This window comes from Doryrhamphus excisus, linkage group LG6 (assembly GCF_037039965.1).
Source record: "Doryrhamphus excisus strain RoL-2023G ecotype Guam linkage group LG6, RoL_Dexc_Guam_v1.1, whole genome shotgun sequence".
Classification (NCBI taxonomy): domain Eukaryota; kingdom Metazoa; phylum Chordata; class Actinopteri; order Syngnathiformes; family Syngnathidae; genus Doryrhamphus; species Doryrhamphus excisus.
In genome coordinates, this window is record NC_136362.1 from 3,250,001 (window position 1) to 3,272,498 (window position 22,498).

Below are 22,498 nucleotides of genomic sequence, written 5' to 3' on the forward strand. Positions count from 1 at the left end.
ACGTTACACGCTACACTCCATTGACTTGTCTTCCTGGGGCATCGCCCACCTAATTTAAATAGGAATTCCGAAGTGGGCTTCTATCTGCTCTTTTCAACCGCGACTCTAACTTGTACTTTTTAGATACTTAGCTAGAGCTGTGGAACACTTCATTTTTTAATCAGATTAATTAATTAACCATGATTAATCACCATTTGCAATATGTCTGAGATTTTACTGCATTTTGCTATATTTTATGAACAAAAAGATAAATAAATGTATTAATATTTATTTCAAGACAAAAAATACTACAAACGGCTGAAACTACACATGGTTAGCAGTACCTGAATAGATTTTAATATTTTAATATTTTAGTGACTGGACCCTACACTCTTCCATAAGTGGGTCAAAAATGACCCCTACTAGAATAAAAATGCCTTTTTATTCCAATTTAGCCATTTTGGTTAGGAATAATAACTTGTATTATATTTAGGACCACACAAGAATGATTTCATGTTAGAAACATCTTCATTTTTCCCTTTTTTTAAAATTTTTATTTTAATTACGAAGATATTTCAAGAAAACAACCTGACCGGGTCATTTTTGACCCACTTATGGAAGGTTGGGGTAGTAACACAAAAACTAAAATTTCTTAAAATTTCTTAAAAATGTGAACGGCATGATATCAAAAACATGTTTTTTGAGGAATACCTGGAATATGAAATTATTAAAAATTTTTCATTACAAAGATATTTCAAGAAAACAACCTGACCGGGTCATTTTTGACCCACTTATGGAAGGTTGGGGTAGTAACACAAAAACTAAAATTTCTTAAAATGTATAAAAAATAAGTTAAAAATATGAACGGCATGATATCAAAAAATGTTTTTTGAGGAATAACTGGAATATGAAATTATAAAAAATTTTCATTACAAAGATATTTCAAGAAAACAACCTGACCGGGTCATTTTTGACCCACTTATGGAAGGTTGGGGTAGTAACACAAAAACAAAAATTTCTTAAAAATTCTTAAAAATGTGAATGGCATGATATCAAAAACATGTTTTTTGAGGAATACCTTGAATATGAAATGATAAAAAAAATTCATTACGAAGATATTTCGTAATCTAGTCTCTACGATTATTAGGGTTTACTTGTAAGCTTTAGATGACGATGATGACTATTATTATTATTCCTTTTGTTTTTGATTTGATTTTTACACAAAACTTAAAAATTCCCGGGAAAACAATACATAAGAGATTCCACAGTTGCTGTTTTTGCCGCTACCCTTCAATACTTTTTACTTCTTTTTAATAATTTTTTAATCCTATTTTCATCAGTGTTTGTTTTAGCAGCAACTCAGTGTCCAAGCCAGGGAAAGGTACTCACGTGGACTGGGAGAATTCCGGGACTTCATCGTTGACATTTGCCATCCTGACTCGGACGGTGGCGGTGCCGGAGTGAGGCCCATCCCCACCGTCGACCGCCATGACTACAAATTCATAGAGATGGTTCGGCCTCTCGTAGTCAAGCCGGGCGGCGGGGAAAATGGTACCGTGCGGTGAAATGCTGAAGTCTGGGCTCAGAGTGTAATAGGTTAGGTCTGCATTGGACCCGGAGTCGCAGTCAGTGGCCAACACTAGTGGGGGGGTTGGGGGGGGGGGCATGACATAAAAAACAATTACATTCATAGTAGTAGTACTACTAGTAGGCTACGTAGTATTAGCCTGCTTTTGCTCTATTATATAAAATTTCTCAGAGATTTCACATATATAGTCAAACAACCATTCACACTAATTAACCTAGCTTGTTTTTTTTTTGGAATGTGGGAGGAAACCGGAGTACCCGGAGAAAACCCACGCATGCACGGGGGAGAACATGCAAACTCCATGCAGAGATTGCAGAGAGTGGAATTGAACCCTGGTCTCCTAGCTGTGAAGTCTGAGCGCTAACCACTTGACCGCCGCTTATCATTATTTCTGGAATGACATGTTTTATGATCGTATTAAAGGCGAGGCATTATTCCCGGAGCTGTGGACTACTATAGAGCAGCTACACTCAATAACCCGCATAGAAAGCTTTCTAGATCTTCTATATTCTGCACCTCTTTCTACCGAGGGTGGAATTAAAATCTGGTCTCCTAGCTGTAAGGTCTTCGAGATAACCACTCAACCACCGTGCCGCCCGAATACATTAATTTTTTGTTTAATTACTGCAGTTTAAGACTTGAGATCAAACCCATGAAGAATGAGTTCCCGGATCTGTGGACTACTATAGAGCAGCTACACTCAATAACCCGCATAGAAAGCTTTCTAGATCTTCTATATTCTGCACCTCTTTCTACCGAGGGTGGAATTGAAATCTGGTTTCCGAGTTGTGAGGTCTTCGAGATAACCACTTGACCACCGTGCCGACTGAATACATTCATTTTATGTTTAATTACTGCAGTTTAAGACTTGAGATCAATCACTTTTCCTGGAATATTATGAGGCAAAAAAAAAAACGGAATATTATGCGGCAAAGTCAAGGTTTTATTCAAAGACGTTCGGCGTTTTCCCAAAGGCCAGCTGTTGTTTTTTTGTTTTTTTTTCCAAACAATCTTTTAAAAATAATTTTCACCGCAGCATACGGAAGTAAGAGTTGAACTTCAAAGATGGGGTCAAGTGTCTTACCCTGCAGGAGAGATGTTGCCGTGGTTACAGTCTCTGGGACTCCATCCACGCTGTAGATGGATTGGAGGAACTCGGGGACACAATCATTCTGGTCTGTTATCAGCACCTGAACCTGATTAGCAAGACAAGATGGAGGCAGGGGGGGGGTTGGGAATAACCAGAATAGAAATCCATCAAATGACCTTCTCTTGGAAAAAACCCAAATCCAAGCAAAACAAGCATTGGATTTTTATTTTTCCGTACAGCAAGCTGACCCGAAATTACATTTTTCCATTTCTTAAGTTGCTAGTTCAACACGGCTTTTTATCTTCCACGCCGCCGTTCCCTTCCGAGTCCAAAATAGAAATGTTCCGAGCATGTGTGAACTTGGCTGTGCGTTTCAGACAAAAGACCCTCAGCCCGTAATCCGCCCTACGAGGTCCCCGTCAGCGCCGCGTGCAAAGTGTGAAGTGACAGCTGAGTAATAGTCCTAAAATAGCTGGGATAGGTTTTCCCAGATTTTTCTCCTGAATCCGCGAGGCCGAGTAATTGGCCGGCATGGTCATTGTGAAACTAACTGTGTTTTAAAGGATCTTTGACCATTACTATCTTAAAAACATCAAAGTGCTCCTGTCGTTTAGAGGATCTTTGACCATTACATCCTTAAAAACATCAGAGTGCTCCTGTTGTTTAGAAGATCTTTGACCATTACATCCTTAAAAACGCTTCGAGGATCTTTGACCATTACATCCTTAAAAACATCAGAGTGCTCCTGTTGTTTAGAAGATCTTTGACCATTACATCCTTAAAAACGTTTCGAGGATCTTTGACCATTACTTTCTTAATAACAGCAGAGTGCTCCTGTTGTTTAAAGGATCTTTGAATAGTACGTTCTTAAAAACAGCAGAGTGTTCCTGTCATTTTGAGGATCTTTGACCTTTACATCCATGAAAACAGCAGAGCAACATTAGCATGTATTAGCAACCTAGCATGTTTTTGGAATGTGCTACTGTCGTTTAGAGGATCTTTGACCAGTACGTTCTTAAAAAAGCAGAGTGCTCCTGTCGTTTAGAGGATCTTTGACCATTACTTTCTTAATAACAACAAAGTTCACCTGTCGTTTAGAGGATCTTTGACCATTACTATCTTAAAAACAGCAGAGTTCTCCTGTGTTTTAGAGGATCTTTGACAATTACATCCTTAAAAACATCAGAGTGCTCCTGTCGTTTAGAGGATCTTTGACCATTACTATCTTAAAAACAGCAGAGTGCTCCTGTCGTTTAGAGGATCTTTGACCAGTATGTTCTTAAAAAAGCAGAGTGCTCCTGTCGTTTAGAGATTCTTTGACCATTACTATCTTAAAAACAGCAGAGTGCTCCTGTTGTTCAGAGGATCTTTGACCATTACTATCTTAAAAACAGCAGAGTGCTCCTGTCGTTTAGAGGATCTTTGACCAGTATGTTCTTAAAAAAGCAGAGTGCTCCTGTTGTTTAGAGGATCTTTGACCATTACTATCTTAAAAACAGCAGAGTGCTCCTGTTGTTCAGAGGATCTTTGACCATTACTATCTTAAAAACAGCAGAGTGCTCCTGTCGTTTAGAGGATCTTTGACCAGTATGTTCTTAAAAAAGCAGAGTGCTCCTGTCGTTTAGAGGATCTTTGACCAGTATGTTCTTAAAAAAGCATAGTGCTCCTGTTGTTTAGAGGATCTTTGACCATTACTTTCTTAATAACAGCAGAGTGCTCCTGTCGTTTAGAGATTCTTTGACCATTACTATCTTAAAATCAGCAGCGTGCTCCTGTTGTTCAGAGGATCTTTGACCATTACTATCTGAAAAACAGCAGAGTTCTCCTGTTGTTCAGAGGATCCTTGACCATTACTTTCTTAATAACAGCAGAGTTCTCCTGTCGTTTAGAGGATCTTTGACCAGTACGTTCTTAAAAAGGCAGAGTGCTCTTGTCGTTTAGAGGATCTTTGACCATTACTTTCTTAATAACAACAGAGTGCTCCTGTCATTTAAAGGATCCTTGACCATTACTTTCTTAATAACAGCAGAGTTCACCTGTCGTTTAGAGGATCTTTGACCATTACTATCTTAAAAACAGCAGAGTTCTCCTGTGTTTTAGAGGATCTTTGACAATTACATCCTTAAAAACATCAGAGTGCTCCTGTCGTTAAGAGGATCTTTGACCATTTCATCCTTATGTTCCAAGCATGTGTGAACTTTGCTGTGCGTTTCAGACAAAAGACCCTCAGCCGCAATCCGCCCTAACCCAGAGGATCTTTGACCAGTACGTTCTTAAAAAAGCAGAGTGCTCCTGTCGTTTAGAGGATCTTTGACCATTACTTTCTTAATAACAGCAGAGTTCTCCTGTCGTTTAGAGGATCTTTGGCCATTACTATCTTAAAAACAGCAGAGTTATCCTGTGTTTTAGAGGATCTTTGACCATTACTATCTTAAAAACAGCAGAGTTCTCCTGTGTTTTAGAGCATCTTTGACCATTACATCCTTAAAAACATCAGAGTGCTCCTGTCGTTTAGAGGATATTTGACCAGTATGTTCTTGAAAAAGCAGAGTGCTCCTGTCCAGAGGATCTTTGACCATTACTGTCTTAAAAACAGCAGAGTGCTCCTGTCGTTTAGAGAATCTTTGACCAGTATGTTCTTAAAAAAGGAGAGTGCTCCGGTCGTCTAAAGGATACTTGACCATTACTTTCTTAATAACAGCAGAGTTCTCCTGTGTTTTAGAGGATCTTTGACCATTCCTATCTTAAAAACAGCAGAGTTCTCCTGTGTTTTAGAGGATCTTTGACCATTACTATCTTGAAAACAGCAGAGTACTCCTGTGTTTTAGAGGATCTTTGACCATTACATCCTTAAAAACATCAGAGTGCTCCTGTCGTTAAGAGGATCTTTGACCATTTCATCCTTATGTGACAGCTGAGTAATAGTCCTAAAATAGCTGGGATATGTTTTCCTAGATTTTTCCGAGTAATTGGCCGACATGATCATTGTGAAACTAACTCCTTGCATTCATATTTTAACAGATTTCATAAATTCATAAATATTTGATCTGGGAATGTTCTGTTTGTAGATGGTGTCTTAAGATTTCGGGATTCTTGTGCCAAGCGTCTTTGAGCATGTTCCATATTTCACACAGTTCATCTCCAGATCACACGTTCAAACGAGTGAAACAAAAGAGACCGACTTCGCTCCTCTTAAACATTTTGCTCGCATTTCAGCGCCGCTCAGCCGTGGCAACAGAAACCAAAGCCGCTTCCCCTTCGCGGTGTCGGAAGGGTCACTGCTGACTTTGGATCACAGCAGCCTTGTCAGCCAATTTACAACCTGGCATTTCTCGGAAAAGCTGCTTGGCCTGGAGATTTGCGGGCCTCGCTATTCCCGGCACATTTTCATCTTTGACCATTACTATCTGTCGTTCAGAGGATCTTTGACCATTACTTTCTTAAAAACAGCATAGTGCTCCTGTCGTTCAGAGGATCTTTTACCATTACTATCTTAAAAACAGCAGAGTGCTCCTGTTGTTTGGAGGATCTTTGACCATTACTTTCTTAATAACAGCAGAGTGCCCCTGTCGTTCAGAGGATCTTTTACCATTACTATCTTAAAAACAGCAGAGTGCTCCTGTTGTTTGCAGGATCTTTGACCATTACTTTCTTAAAAACAGCAGAGTGCCCCTGTCGTTCAGAGGATCTTTTACCATTACTATCTTAAAAACAGCAGAGTGCTCCTGTTGTTTGCAGGATCTTTGACTATTACTTTCTTAAAAACAGCAGAGTGCTCCTGTCGTTTAAAGGATCCTTGACCATTACTTTCTTAATAACAGCAGAGTTCTCCTGTCGTTTAGAGGATCTTTGACCATTACTATCTTAAAAACAGCAGAGTTATCCTGTGTTTTAGAGGATCTTTGACCATTACTATCTTAAAAACAGCAGAGTGCTCCTGTTGTTTGGAGGATCTTTGACCATTACTATCTTAAAAACAGCAGAGTGCTCCTGTTGTTTGCAGGATCTTTGACTATTACTTTCTTAAAAACAGCAGAGTGCTCCTGTCGTTTAAAGGATCCTTGACCATTACTTTCTTAATAACAGCAGAATTCTCCTGTCGTTTAGAGGATCTTTGACCATTACTATCTTAAAAACAGCAGAGTGCTCCTGTCGTTCAGAGGATCTTTTACCATTACTATCTTAAAAACAGCAGAGTGCTCCTGTTGTATGGAGGATCTTTGACCATTACTTTCTTAAAAACAGCAAAGTGCTCCTGTCGTTTAAAGGATCTTTGACCATTACTATCTTAAAAACATCAGAGTGCTCCTGACGTTTAGAGGACCTTTGACCATTACTATCTTAAAAACATCAGAGTGCTCCTGTCGTTTAGACGATCTTTGACCATTACTATCTTAAAAACAGCAGAGTGCTCCTGTTGTATGGAGGATCTTTGACCATTACTTTCTGAAAAACAGCAAAGTGCTCCTGTCGTTTAAAGGATCTTTGACCATTACTATCTTAAAAACATCAGAGTGCTCCTGACGTTTAGAGGACCTTTGACCATTACTATCTTAAAAACATCAGAGTGCTCCTGTGGTTTAGACAATCTTTGAACTTTGCTGTGCGTTTCAGACAAAAGACCCTAAGCCGCAATCCGCCCTAACCCTAACCCAGAGGATCTTTGACCAGTACGTTCTTAAAAAAGCAGAGTGCTCCTGTCGTTTCGAGGATCTATGACCATTACTTTCTTAAAAACAGCAGAGTGCTCCTGTCGTTTAGAGGATCTTTGACCATTACTTTCTTAATAACAGCAGAGTGCTCCTGTCGTTTAAATGATTCTTGACCATTACTTTCTTAATAACAGCAGAGTGCTCCTGACGTTTAGAGGACCTTTGACCATTACTATCTTAAAAACAACAGAGTGCTCCTGTCGTTTAGACGATCTTTGAACTTTGAACTTTGCTGTGCGTTTCAGACAAAAGACCCTCAGCCGCAATCCGCCCTAACCCAGAGGATCTTTGACCAGTATTTTCTTTAAAAAGCAGAGTGCTCCTGTCGTTTCGAGGATCTTTGACCATTACTATCTTAAAAACAGCAGAGTTATCCTGTGTTTTAAAGGATCTTTGACCATTACTATCTTAAAAACAGCAGAGTTCTCCTGTGTTCCCAGGATCATTTTTGGGAAAAGCTGCTTGGCCTGAGATTTGCGGGCCCCGCTATTCCCGGCACATTTTCATTCCGCACAAATTCATCCCAGCGACAGGAAACTCTTGTGTGACGGTCTCGGTAATAGAACATCAGAGTCCATCTCAGATTGCGACCGGCGTGGGCTCTTTCGGAACTAACCTCTGCGGCCGAGCTCAGTCCGCCCGGTTCTTCGCTGGCTCGCACCATCAGTAGGTACCGTCGTTGGTCGCTCTCGTAATCCAGCGTCCGGGTCACGCTGATCTCTCCCGACTCCTGCTGAATGCTGAAAAGGCTGCTGGGATTGATCAGCAGGCTGTAGCTGATTGGCTGCTTTTGGAAGGAAATGGCCGACACGGCGAGGAAGCTGCGGAAGAAACACAAAATCATTGGGGAGAAGAAGAAGAATAAAACGGGACTCTGAAAGCTCTGAAATCAAGGACCATAAGACCCATTGGAAAAATAATAAAAATACAGCCAGTTGATTCTTGCCAGTACTTTGTAATAATGCCATATACTTATATGGATACTGGTAATCATTCCTATGATTGACAGGTTTGTACTGCCCTAAATGGTACGACCCATGGCAATCTCCCCCAATCATTCCTCCCCCCATTCCAAAAACATGTTAGCTTCATTAGCCATCCAAATTATGGTCCATAGGTATTGTCCAGGGCAGCATGGCGGTCGAGTGGTTAGCGCTCAGACCTCACAGCTAGGAGACCAGGGTTCAATTCCACCCTCGGACATCTCTACGTGGAGTTTGCATGTTCTCCGGTTTCCTCCCACATTCCAAAAACATGCTAGCTTAATCGGCAACTCCAAATTGTCCATAGGTATGAATGTGAGTGTGAATGGTTGTTTGTCTATATGTGCCCTGTGATTGGCTGGCTGGCGACCAGTCCAGGGTGTACCCCGTCCAAAGACAGCTGGGATAGGCTCCAGCACCCCCCGCGACTCTCGTTTGGATAAGCGGTAAAATATGAATGAATGAAAAATAATAATAATAATGATATGGGCTGCATGGTGGTTGAGTGGTTAGTGCACAGGCCTCACAGCTAGGAGAACAGGGTTCAATTCCACCCTCGGGCATCTCTTTTTGTTCTCCCCGTGCATGCGTGGGTTTTCTCCGGGTACTCCGGTTTCCTCCCACATTCCAAAAACATGCTAGGTTAATTAGCGACTCCAAATTGTCCATAGGTATGAATGTGAGTGTGAATGGTTGTTTGTCTATATGTGCCCTGTGATTGGCTGGCTGGCGACCAGTCCAGGGTGTACCCTGTCCAAAGACAGCTGGGATAGGCTCCAGCACCCCCCGCGACTCTTGTTTGAATAAGCGGTAAAAAATGAATGAATGAAAAATAATAATAATAATGATATGGGCTGCATGGTGGTAGAGTGGTTAGCGCTCAGACCTCACAGCTAGGAGACCAAGGTTCAAATCCACCCTCGGACATCTCTTTTTGTTCTCCCCGTGCATGCGTGGGTTTTCTCCGGGTACTCCGGTTTCACATTCCACATTCCAAAAACATTCTAGCTTAATTGGCGATGTGAGTGTGAATGGTTGTTTGTGTATATGTGCCCTGTGATTGGCTGGTGACCAGTCCAGGGTGTACCCCGCCTCTTGAATGAAGACAGCTGGGATAGGCTCCAGCACCCCTTGCGACCCTTGTGAGGAAAAAATAGGAAAATTAATGAATGAATATGAATGTGGTTGGGAATGTTTGTTTGTCTGTTAAATGATTACAAATATTAATCAGATTAATCACAGTTTTTCATGAATTAATTCTGAAAATGTAACTGAATTAAAAAAAATTCACATAATTTCTTCTTATACTGAAAAATGTCAAAGGGCAACATCAGCACATCTTCCTGCTGCTTTTCGCTTTTCTCAACGCGACGAGGCGGAGCATGACCACGGTGGAAAATAACGATGTTGCTGGCGTGCGTCAGCCATAATTCATTCCTGTTTACACATGCTGTACTCACGGCTGTCCTTCAGGCGTGTTCTCTGGTATGGAGATGGAGTAGCTCGTATTGCTGAACTGCGGCGCTCTGACTCCGGCGATGACAGAGAGCATCGCGGGGGGGCTGCGCCCGCCCAAGCCGTCGATGGCCACTACGCTTAACAAGTACTCTCTGGCCTTCTGAAGCGTGTGGCCCGTGCTCGACACCCGGCCCGATTTCTTGTCCACGGAAAAGCAGCCGTCACCTCCTGAGAGCAGAAACACACACAAGACTGTCAGGCGGAGATGAAGAAGATGATCCACGTAACTTGGCTTGGATACCACCAATTAGGGACACCCCCAGGATCTTTGACCATTACTATCTTAAAAACATCAGAGTGCTACTGTGTTTTAGAGGATCTTTGACTATTACTATCTTAAAAACAGCAGTGTTCCTGTGTTTTAGAGGATCTTTGACCATTACTATCTTAAAACCAGGAGAGTGCTCCTGTTGTTTAGAGGATCTTTGACCATTACTATCTTAAAAACAGCAGTGTTCCTGTTGTTTAGAGGATCTTTGACCATTACTTTCTCAATAACAGCAGAGTGTTCCTGTTGTTCAGAGGATCTTTGACCATTACTTTCTTAAAAACAGCACAGTGCTCCTGTGTTTTAGAAGATCTTTGGCCATTACTATCTTAAAAACATCAGAGTGCGCCTGTCATTTAGAGGGTCTTTGACCATTACTTTCTTAATAACAGTGGAGTGCTCCTGTTGTTTAGAGGATCTTTGACCATTACATCCTTAAAAACAGCAGTGTTCCTGTGTTTTAGAGGATCTTTGACCATTACTATCTTAAAAACAGCAGTGCTCCTGTTGTTTTGAGGATCTTTGACTATTACTACCTTAAAAACATCAGAGTGCTCCTGTTGTTTAGAGGGTCTTTGACCATTACTATCTTAAAAACAGCAGTGCTCCTGTTGTTTTGAGGATCTTTGACTATTACTACCTTAAAAACAGCAGAGTGCTCCTGTTGTTTAGAGGATCTTTGACCATTACTATCTTAAAAACAGCAGAGTGCTCCTGTTGTTCAGAGGATCTTTGACCATTACGTTCTTAAAAACATCAGAGTACGCCTGTCATTTAGAGGGCCTTTGACCATTACTTTCTTAATAACAGCAGAGTGCTCCTGTTGTTTAGAGGATCTTTGACCATTACATCCTTAAAAACAGCAGTGTTCCTGTGTTTTAGAGGATCTTTGACCATTACTATCTTAAAAACAGCAGAGTGTTCCTGTGTTTTAGAGGGTCTTTGACCATTACTATCTTAAAAACAGCAGAGTGCTCCTGTTGTTTAGAGGATCTTTAACCATTACATCCTTAAAAACAGCATAGTGTTCCTGTCGTTTAAAGGATTTTTGACCATTACTATCTTAAAAACATCAGAGTGCTCCTGTGTTTTAGAGGATCTTTGACCATTACTTTCTTAAAAACATCAGAGTGCTTCTGTCGTTTACAGGCTCTTTGACCATTACTTTCTTAAAAAAGCAGAGTGCTCCTGTCGTTTAGAGGATCTTTGACCATTACTTTCTTAATAACAGCAGAGTGCTCCTGTTGTTTAAAGGATCTTTGAATCGTACGTTCTTAAAAACATGTTCCTGTCATTTTGAGGATCTTTGACCTTTACATCCTGAAAAACAGCAGAGCAACATTAACCTAGCATGTTTTTGGAATGTGGGAAGAAAACCGGAATATATGCGGAGGCCCAAACCGAAATATGAAAACACAATTTGATGTACCACTCTGAATAAAATACTCCTTTGCAGTAGTAGTATTTCCCCAGCTAATGTCAGCAAACAATCCCAATCTGTGGCAGCGGTGAAGCTTCAAACGGGGTCAGACTTCCTTGCCTGGCTGATTGTCATCCTCTGGAGGCGTTTGGATCCGAGCGCATAATCAGACCTAAATAAATGATCTTGGATGGTTGGAATTGCTTTGAAGAGGAAAAAGTATTTGGCGTACGCTGCTTGAAGAAGACCTTGCTACTTACAGTAGTTGTGAGCATGCATGAGGAGGGGGGGGGGGTTCACGGGGGGGCACGGGTGTCCTTTGGCAATTATGCTTGAACTCGCACATCGGGGAGCTGTGCAATGGACTAATGTAAATCAGAGGGAAGTCAGTAGTGTTTTGTAAAAGCCCGTCGGGAGATTAGTACCCCCCCCACCCCCAGTCCCCCGCCCCCCCGACATGCCGACAAATCTCTACCCCCGAAAACCACCAGGGGGTCTGGCGGTTTGGCCCACTTCCAACACAGTAAGTATGTCTGTGTGCTTTTTGTGATTGTCTGCGTGTCAGAAAAACGGAGGCCGACGTAAACGCAGCCGCGGATGTACAATAACAGAACGTGTGAAGGCCTCTGGAGTCGATATAGATGTTGTGAAAGAGACAAAAAACTAATGGACGCCTTCATCGCGTATGAACGCATGAATGATTGTGTGACCGCCCGGGGCTGGAGGTCTGAGTGACTGTGCCGGGGCCTGACGACTTGGATTTATTCCCACGGTTCCGCGGCGTGTCGAGCTACTTTTTTTCCAAGCCGTTCATTTCAACGTATGAAATCTTACCATCAGCCAAAAAGTATTCCACTTCTCCGCCGAGGCCCTCATCCCCGTCGAGGGCCCGGAGCTGGTAAACAAAGGTCCCTGCGGGGGCATCAGGCGACACGCCGGCCTGGTAAGGGTAAGGCTTCATATTCCACTCCGGGACGTTGTCATTGACATCAGTGACTGTCAGCTTCACCTTGTTCAGGTACCAGTCGGGGCCTGGAGGAAAGGGCACACAAAGTGACAGCTGTCATGTAAGCATGTGTGTCGAGGGGAGATGAGCAGCCACTAGAACCAGGTGCGCCGCCCAGCAGCCGCCCAGCAGCCGCCCAGCAGCCGCCCAGCAGCCGCCCAGCATCCGCCCAGCCAGATACCAATACAATTTTTCATTATGAAGATATTTCAAGAAAACAACCTGACCGGGTCATTTTTGACCCACTTATGGAAGGTTGGGGTAGTAACACAAAAACTACAATTTCTTAAAATGTATAAAAGATAAGTTAAAAATGTGAACGGCATGATATCAAAAACATGTTTTTTGAGGAATACCTGGAATATGAAATGATAAAAAAAATTTCATTACAAAGATATTTCAAGAAAACAACCTGACCGGGTCATTTTTGACCCACTTATGGAAGGTTGGGGTAGTAACACAAAAACTAAAATTTCTTAAAATTTCTTAAAAATTCTTAAAAATGTGAACGTCATGATATCAAAAACATGTTTTTTGAGGAATACCTGGAATATGAAATGATAACAATTTTTCATTACAAAGATATTTCAAGAAAACAACCTGACCGGGTCATTTTTGACCCACTTATGGAAGGTTGGGGTAGTAACACAAAAACTAAAATTTCTTAAAAATTCTTAAAAATGTGAACGGCATGATATCAAAAACATGTTTTTTGAGGAATACCTAGAATATGAAATTATGAAAAATTTTCATTACAAAGATATTTCAAGAAAACAACCTGACCGGGTCATTTTTGACCCACTTATGGAAGGTTGGGGTAGTAACACAAAAACTAAAATTTCTTAAAATTTCTTAAAATTTCCTAAAAATGCGAACGGCATGATATCAAAAATATGATTTTTGAGGAATACCTGGAATATGAAATGATAATTTTTCATTACAAAGATATTTCAAGAAAACAACCTGACCGGGTCATTTTTGACCCACTTATGGAAGGTTGGGGTAGTAACACAAAAACTAAAATTTCTTAAAAATTCTTAAAAATGTGAACGGCATGATATCAAAAACATGTTTTTTGAGGAATACCTGGAATATGAAATGATAAAAAATTTTCATTACAAAGATATTTCAAGAAAACAACCTGACCGGGTCATTTTTGACCCACTTATGGAAGGTTGGGGTCGTAACACGAAAACTAAAATTTCTTAAAATTTCTTAAAATTTCCTAAAAATGCGAACGGCATGATATCAAAAATATGATTTTTGAGGAATACCTGGAATATGAAATTATTAAATTTTTCATTACAAAGATATTTCAAGAAAACAACCTGACCGGGTCATTTTTGACCCACTTATGGAAGGTTGGGGTAGTAACACAAAAACTAAAATTTCTTAAAATTTCTTAAAAATTCTTAAAAATGTGAACGGCATGATATCAAAAACATGTTTTTTGAGGAATACCTAGAATATGAAATTATGAAAAATTTTCATTACAAAGATATTTCAAGAAAACAACCTGACCGGGTCATTTTTGACCCACTTATGGAAGGTTGGGGTAGTAACACAAAAACAAAAATGTCTAAAAATGTATAAAAGATAAGTTAAAAATGTGAACGGCATGATATCAAAAACATGTTTTTTGAGGAATACCTGGAATATGAAATGATAAAAAATTTTCATTACAAAGATATTTCAAGAAAACAACCTGACCGGGTCATTTTTGACCCACTTATGGAAGGTTGGGGTAGTAACACAAAAACTAAAATTTCTTACAATTTCTTAAAAATTCTTAAAAATGTAAACGTCATGATATCAAAAACATGTTTTTTGAGAAATACCTGGAATATGAAATGATAACAATTTTTCATTACGAAGATATTTCAAGAAAACAACCTGACCGGGTCATTTTTGACCCACTTATGGAAGGTTGGGGTAGTAACACAAAAACTAAAATTTCTTAAAATGTATAAAAGATAAGTTAAAAATGTGAACAGTATGATATCAAAAACATGTTTTTTGAGGAATACCTGGAATATGTTGTTGTTTTTTTTTACTAAAATCCTACAAATTTGCAGGACCATGTGTGCTGAATCACGAATACACGAGGAACCAGTTGTGTCAGTACGTTGTAGTACTAATACTACAAACCGTCCAGCACGGTACTGCCCACAGGTAGTGGTGTTTCATGGTTGTAAAAGTGGAGCGAGCAATTGAACGAAGGCACTATTTCTGCAATGCTATGATCTGGTGTCCATGTGGCATGAAGAAACGTCAGATGAGACGCCAAGCAGTTCAGCAGGCCATCTGCTTCAACCCAGAAAAGAAGCAGCCATGTCGCCGCATATCACATGCAGAGACGCATGCCTGCAGTTTGATACCTGATTGGACTGATCAGCACGTCTCGATCTTCTTCTTCTTGCTTTTTCGCTAACCGCTAAGTCACACACCAGCTTACAGGTGAGCGACCCAAAGGCTAAAGGTAAATATGGCTATGGGATTCCCAATCCCATTATGTAAAAGGTTTCCTGCGTGTGGTTGGAGGCTATATATGTACTTTTAATCCACTTTTTAATCCACATGCTGTCCCTGGAAAAACACCGGCCCTCATTCATGGACTGCTACTTCTTAAAATCCTACCTACTTTCAAGAACCATGTGTCGTTCACCAATAGGGTCCATGTATATGTACATGGACCCGAATGTTCCAATTGCATTCAGTTTATTTGCTCAAATAATAAACAAAATGATAAATAATTATCATTTCATATTCCAGGTATTCCTCAAAAATCATATTTTTGATATCATGCCGTTCACATTTTTAACTTATCTTTTATACATTTTAAGAAATTTTAGTTTTTGTGTTACTACCCCAACCTTCCATAAGTGGGTCAAAAATGACCCGGTCAGGTTGTTTTCTTGAAATATCTTTGTAATGAAAAATTGTTATCATTTCATATTCCAGGTATTCCTCAAAAAACATGTTTTTGATATCATGCCGTTCACATTTTTAAGAATTTTTAAGAAATTTTAAGAAGTTTTAGTTTTTGTGTTACTACCCCAACCTTCCATAAGTGGGTCAAAAATGACCCGGTCAGGTTGTTTTCTTGAAATATCTTTGTAATGAAAAATTTTTATCATTTCATATTCCAGGTATTCCTCAAAAAACATGTTTTTGATATCATGACGTTCACATTTTTAAGAAATTGTAAGAAATTTTAGTTTTTGTGTTACTACCCCAACCTTCCATAAGTGGGTCAAAAATGACCCGGTCAGGTTGTTTTCTTGAAATATCTTCGTAATTAAAAATTTTTATCATTTCATATTCCAGGTATTCCTCAAAAAACATGTTTTTGATATCATGCCATTCACATTTTTAAGAATTTTTAAGAAATTTTAAGAAATTTTAGTTTTTGTGTTACTACCCCAACCTTCCATAAGTGGGTCAAAAATGACCCGGTCAGGTTGTTTTCTTGAAATATCTTTGTAATGAAAAATTTTTATCATTTCATATTCCAGGTATTCCTCAAAAAACATGTTTTTGATATCATGCCGTTCACATTTTTAAGAATTTTTAAGAAATTTTAAGAAGTTTTAGTTTTTGTGTTACTACCCCAACCTTCCATAAGTGGGTCAAAAATGACCCGGTCAGGTTGTTTTCTTGAAATATCTTTGTAATGAAAAATTTTTATCATTTCATATTCCAGGTATTCCTCAAAAAACATGTTTTTGATATCATGACGTTCACATTTTTAAGAAATTGTAAGAAATTTTAGTTTTTGTGTTACTACCCCAACCTTCCATAAGTGGGTCAAAAATGACCCGGTCAGGTTGTTTTCTTGAAATATCTTCGTAATTAAAAATTTTTATCATTTCATATTCCAGGTATTCCTCAAAAAACATGTTTTTGATATCATGCCATTCACATTTTTAAGAATTTTTAAGAAATTTTAAGAAATTTTAGTTTTTGTGTTACTACCCCAACCTTCCATAAGTGGGTCAAAAATGACCCGGTCAGGTTGTTTTCTTGAAATATCTTTGTAATGAAAAATTTTTATCATTTCATATTCCAGGTATTCCTCAAAAAACATGTTTTTGATATCATGCCGTTCACATTTTTAAGAATTTTTAAGAAATTTTAAGAAATGTTAGTTTTTGTGTTACTACCCCAACCTTCCATAAGTGGGTCAAAAATGACCCGGTCAGGGGTCAAAATGGAGGAGCTGGACTGCTAAGCAAAGTTTTTTTTTGATCCAAACTCATTTCAAGACTGGACGAAGGAAAAACTAGGAATACGGAGTTATTCCAACAAGTAGAAGAAAAACTCAATGAAGTCGGTATCACGGGATGTTGATGTTTACGTTTTACTGGGCATGCCCCGTTGACTATTCTGTTGGATTATAGCATCAGTATGTATTGGAATATTCCTTTCCATGTATACCATTGTTTTCGGAACAATCATTCGGAAAGATTCCATAAAATATTTGTAATGATCAATCCTAAAACTTCATAAAATAACAAAAATACACATGTAAGACCTTCAGATTAGCCACTGAAAGATGCTAGGACTACATTGGTTCCACGTGGTCCAGCTACTTCTCTGCTGTGAGTTCCAAATATGCACATAAAGCTGCAACACGTCTTCAACATGAGCATATGACACCTCAACAAAGCACTAATACATTGCTCTAATACACCACAAGGACGCAGAACACAATGTAGGTTCAAATGCTGTTAAAAAAAACCATGCTAATATAACATGTCTTAACTAGCTTCCGGTTGGGATGAATTGGATGGGAAATACCGTATGGTACACTCTGGAGAGTTCACAAGAGAAACATAATCGCTGCAAAGTGTGTGACAGCTCCTAAAGGGATTGTTAGAAGGATAATAACAGGCGGAGGAAGAAGCAAAGGGAAAGAATTAATCTATCTTTAAAGTTGCTCCGTAGTGAGAAAAAAGTTCCGGGTCGGATCTGGCGATGGTTTCCTTTTCAGATAAATAGCCGCTGTATCGCCGAGGCTGAGAAAACGAATCAATACTCAGATGGTATCTGTTAAATGTCGACGGGGGCGGTGGGTGCAATTTAAGCGCCATCATCCACTTCGTCAGGGAGAACGATCCACTTGACGAATATTGTCAAAGGATAAAAATTATACTGTAAAAGACAGAAACCAAAGCTTTATGACTTAATATTTTGGTGACGATCAAGTCAAGTCAATTCGTCAAGTCAAGTCAAGTCAGGTCATCAAGTCAAGTCAAGTCATTAAGTCAAGTCAAGTCAAGTCATCAAGTCAAGTCAAGTCAAGTCAAGTCAAGTACATCTTATATAATGACAATAAAGTCCATTCCAAGTCTAAAGGTAAAACCCTAATGGTAATGGTAATGGTATTGGTAATGGTATTGGTAATGTAATGGTATTGGTAATGGTGATGGTGATGGTAACGGTGATGGTAATGTACTGGTAATGGTATTGGTAATGGTATTGGTAATGGTATTGGTAATGTAATGGTATTGGTAATGGTAATGGTGATGGTAATGATATTGGTAATGGTATTGGTAATGTAATGGTATTGGTAATGTAATGGTATTGGTAATGGTATTGATAATGGTATTGGTATTGGTAGTGGTATTGTAATGTATATTGATATTGGTATTGGTAATGGTATTGGTAATGGTATTGGTAATAGTATTGGTAATGGTATTGGTAATGGTAATGTAATGGTATTGGTATTGGTAATGTAATGGTAATGGTAATGGTAATGTATTAGTAATGGTATTGATAATGGTATTGGTAGTGGTATTGTAATGGTATATTGATATTGGTATTGGTAATGGTATTGGTAATGTTAATGTAATGGTATTGGTAATGTAATGGTATTGGTATTGGTATTGGTAATGGTGATGGTAATGTATTGGTAATGGTATTGATAATGGTAATGGTATTGGTAATGGTGATGGTAATGTATTGGTAATGGTATTGATAATGGTATTGGTAGTGGTATTGTAATGGTATATTGATATTGGTAATGGTATTGTTAATGGTATTGGTAATGGTAATGTAATGGTATTGGTATTGGTAATGGTGATGGTAATGTATTGGCAATGGTATTGATAATGGTAATGGTATTGGTAATGGTTATTAGAGCCCTGTAGACATAACAAAACATGACTATAGTCACATTTATACTTTTTTTATTTACAACATATTGCGCAACTGCAGGCTCTTGAGATACACGCTAACTCGCAAACTAGAGCGCTAGCGACCTAAACGGTAGCCTTGAAGTTATTTCCTTTAAACTTAAATAGCCAAAAAATTACCACTTCCACACGGATAGGGAGGATAACTATTAACAGTTATTTAACCTTTAACATGAACATGAATCAAACGTAATAATTTTTTTCTGGGTACATGATACCATACAGCATCCATATCAAAAGGGGGCCTCAAACTAGTGTCCTGCGTGCCACATTTGGCCCGCGGGCCGCATGTTTGAGACCCCTCATCTAGTGTATAGAATGTCTTGTTTTTCTCATATTGATACAAAAATGCGCCTAATTTGTCTTTTGAAAATGACTTTAAAGAGCAAAAGAGTTCATATTTAGCAGTAACGTAAAACGAGACACCCAAGCTCGTTTAGTCGTTTAGTCATCTCTGCAGCTATGGATGAGCCAATTAGATGATAGATGAAAAGTTGCATTGTGCATTGTGTGCTGCCATCATCCAGATGCTGAAGCTGCAGGTGGAAGAGGTCGACGGAAAAAGAGAAAATCTGCGTGGGAGGGAAGGCTGCACATCGGTGCGTTCACAGACAGACGAGAGCAGATCGGTCATCGGGAAAGTGTTCCTTCGCTGTAAGCGACACTCCTGACGGATGCAACAGGTGGACAAGAGGCCGTAGATCTTCTCTTTCATTGCTTTTTTATGAGCACTTGGCATTAAAAGGGATCATTATTTTCCTACCTTATGGGCACGTAGTCAGAACCCCCCCCCCCCCAGTTAACTGAACCAAGGCCTCTCTCTACCTCCATAAAGTACATCCTTAAAGGCAAAATACGTGTTCAAAATACTACGTCTGGGTTAGATGCTAGTCAGACAGCCGTAGTAAAAAAATATCACAAGTCTGTGACATTATTGGATTTGGATGTCGACGATATTATACATGAAAGATTCATTGTTGGGGCTCCAACATTGTGGAATGCCATACTTCCTGATATTCCTGATATTAGAGCTGCTACCTCAGTAGAAATGTTCAAGTCCCGACTCAAGACTTATTCTTACACCTTTTAGCATTTAGTTCATAGTATTCCCGGCATGTTTGACAGTCGCTCCTTCTCGGTTGATGTGACTTCAATTGACTTGACTCGACTTCAATTGACTTGACCCGACTTAAATTGACTTGACTCGACTTAAATTGAATTGACTTAAATTGAATTGACTTGAATTGAATTGACTTGAATTGAATTGACTTAAATTGACTTGATTTGAATTGACTTAAATTGACTTGACTTGGCTTAAATTGACTTAAATTGACCTGACTTGACTTAAATTGAATTGACTTGAATTGGATTGACTTGACTTGAATTGATTTGACTTAAATTGACTTGGCTTAACTTAAATTTAATTGACTTGAATTGACTTGACTCAACTTAAATTGACTTGACTGGACTTAAATTGAATTGACTTAAATTGAATTGACTTAAATTGAATTGACTTAAATTAAATTAACTTAAATTGAATTGATTTGAATTGACTTAAATTGACTTGACTTGGCTTAAATTGACTTAAATTGACCTGGCTTGACTTAAATTGAATTGACTTGAATTCGATTGATTTGACTTAAATTGATTTGACTTGAATTGAATTGACTTGAATTGAATTGACTTGAATTGACTTGGCTTAAATTGACTTGGCTTGACTTAAATTGAATTGACTTAAATTGAATTAACTTGAATTGGATTGACTTGACTTGAATTGACTTAAATTGACTTGGCTTAAATTGACTTGACTTGAATTGGCTTGACTTAAATTGATTGTCTTAAATTGACTTGACTTAAATTGATTTGACTTAAATTGATTTGACTTGAATTGAATTGACTTGAATGGACTTGACTTAAATTGACTTGACTTGACTTAAATTGATTTGACTTAAATTGATTTGACTTGAATTGAATTGACTTGAATGGACTTGACTTAAATTGACTTGACTTGACTTAAATTGACTTGACTTAAATTGAATTGACTTGGCTTTTCCACCTATATCGCAAAGCTGAGATGCATTTTTTTTTCTCGAATATATTATGACTTCTTGGCATATCTACACATGCTGTGTGACGGAGCATCCAGCTCCAGTCTGAGAAGATCCGAGATCCAATCTATTTATCTTCTAAAGAAGGAGACAGGAAGTCCAGACAGGAAGGCTTTGGCGACTTCATGGTGTCCAACGACGAGTTGCGACACCATCGCCCAGTTGCGATGAATTGAATACCTTAAAAAAACAATAAGTCGGATGAATGTCAATATTCCCAGCCACCCTGAACTAGCCTATGCAAATGAACTTATCCTTTCTGTGGCTGTAAACTCCTCTTCCTTCTCTTTGATTGACAGGCACATACAGAATCGGGCCTGGGCATGATTGCAGTACCAGACACATATTCAAGGTTACATGCAGAGAAGTACTGCATTAGTAGTCAAGTGCTACATCTTCACAAATATCTGTGATATACATAATCAGATGTGATTGTGTCACATGCTTTCATTTGTAGTCGAATAAAGTCGCGGCCACCCAAACAGACACTCGCTGCGGATAATTAGCACTCAGAGATTCAAACATTACACTCGTGCACCAACAGATACACACACCTTATACTTGGTGTACACACCATAATGTGTGTGTGTCACACTGTGTGTAATTAGTGTAATTAGTATGGAATTGGTGCTGTATGTAAACTCAGTCTTGCTTATTTGGGCTGCATTTGGGGACCTACGTAACCCGGAAGTCTTTGGGATTACGACTAGGGTCCGTGTCCGTGTAGGAAAACTGTGGGTGGAATAAATTAATTGTTTGATTGTTTAGGTGGGAAGCAGGAAATTCATGGAAAAACTGCAGAAAGAGGTGCAGAATGTGGAAGATCTAGAAAGCTAGGTTAATGTTGCTCTGCTGTTTTCATGGATGTAAAGGTCAAAGATCCTCAAAATTACAGGAACACTGCTGTTTTTGAGAACGTACTATTCAAAGATCCTTTAAACGACAGGAGCACTCTGCTGTTTTTAAGATAGTAATGGTCAAAGATCCTCTAAACATCAGGAGCACTCTGATGTTTTTAAGATAGTAATGGTCAAAGATCCTCTAAATGACAGGAGCACTCTGATGTTATTAAGAAAGTAATGGTCAAAGATCCTCGAAACAACAGGAGCACTCTGCTGTTTTTACAATAGTAATGGTCAAAGATCCTCTAAATGACAGGAGCACTGGGCTGTTTTTAAGATAGTAATGGTCAAAGATCCTCTAAATGACAGGAGCACTGTGCTGTTTTTAAGATAGTAATGGTCAAAGATCCTCGAAACGACAGGAGCACTCTGATGTTTTTAAGATAGTAATGGTCAAAGATCCTCTAAACAACAGGAGCACTCTGCTGTTTTTACAATAGTAATGGTCAAAGATCCTCTAAACGACAGGAGCACTCTGCTGTTTTTAAGATAGTAATGGTCAAAGATCCTCTAAACGTCAGGAGCACTCTGATGTTTTTAAGATAGTAATGGTCAAAGATCTTCTAAACGACAGGAGCACTCTGATGTTATTAAGATAGTAATGGTCAAAGATCCTCTAAACGACAGGAGCACTCTGCTGTTATTAAGAAAGTAATGGTCAAAGATCCTCTAAATGACAGGAGCACTGTGCTGTTTTTAAGATAGTAATGGTCAAAGATCCTCTAAA

The 22,498-nt window shown here is 39.0% G+C and overlaps 1 protein-coding gene across 3 annotated transcripts in view; it reads right to left on the reverse strand.

Annotated features, from left to right (window-relative positions):
• Positions 1-22,498, reverse strand: part of LOC131138558 (neural-cadherin-like) — a 126,752-nt gene that overhangs the window by 75,336 nt on the left and 28,918 nt on the right. For all 3 annotated transcript variants that reach the window (XR_013627476.1, XM_078791134.1, XM_078791135.1), the window contains exons 2-6: positions 12,393-12,590; positions 9,813-10,038; positions 7,986-8,190; positions 2,652-2,763; positions 1,369-1,618 (exon numbers count right to left, since the gene is read on the reverse strand). Coding sequence is in view for 2 of the 3 variants with exons in the window: in XM_078791134.1 (XP_078647260.1) it covers positions 1,369-1,618; positions 2,652-2,763; positions 7,986-8,190; positions 9,813-10,038; positions 12,393-12,590 (991 nt within the window). In the remaining variant the exon portion in view is untranslated. The remainder of the gene's footprint in view (positions 1-1,368; positions 1,619-2,651; positions 2,764-7,985; positions 8,191-9,812; positions 10,039-12,392; positions 12,591-22,498) is intronic.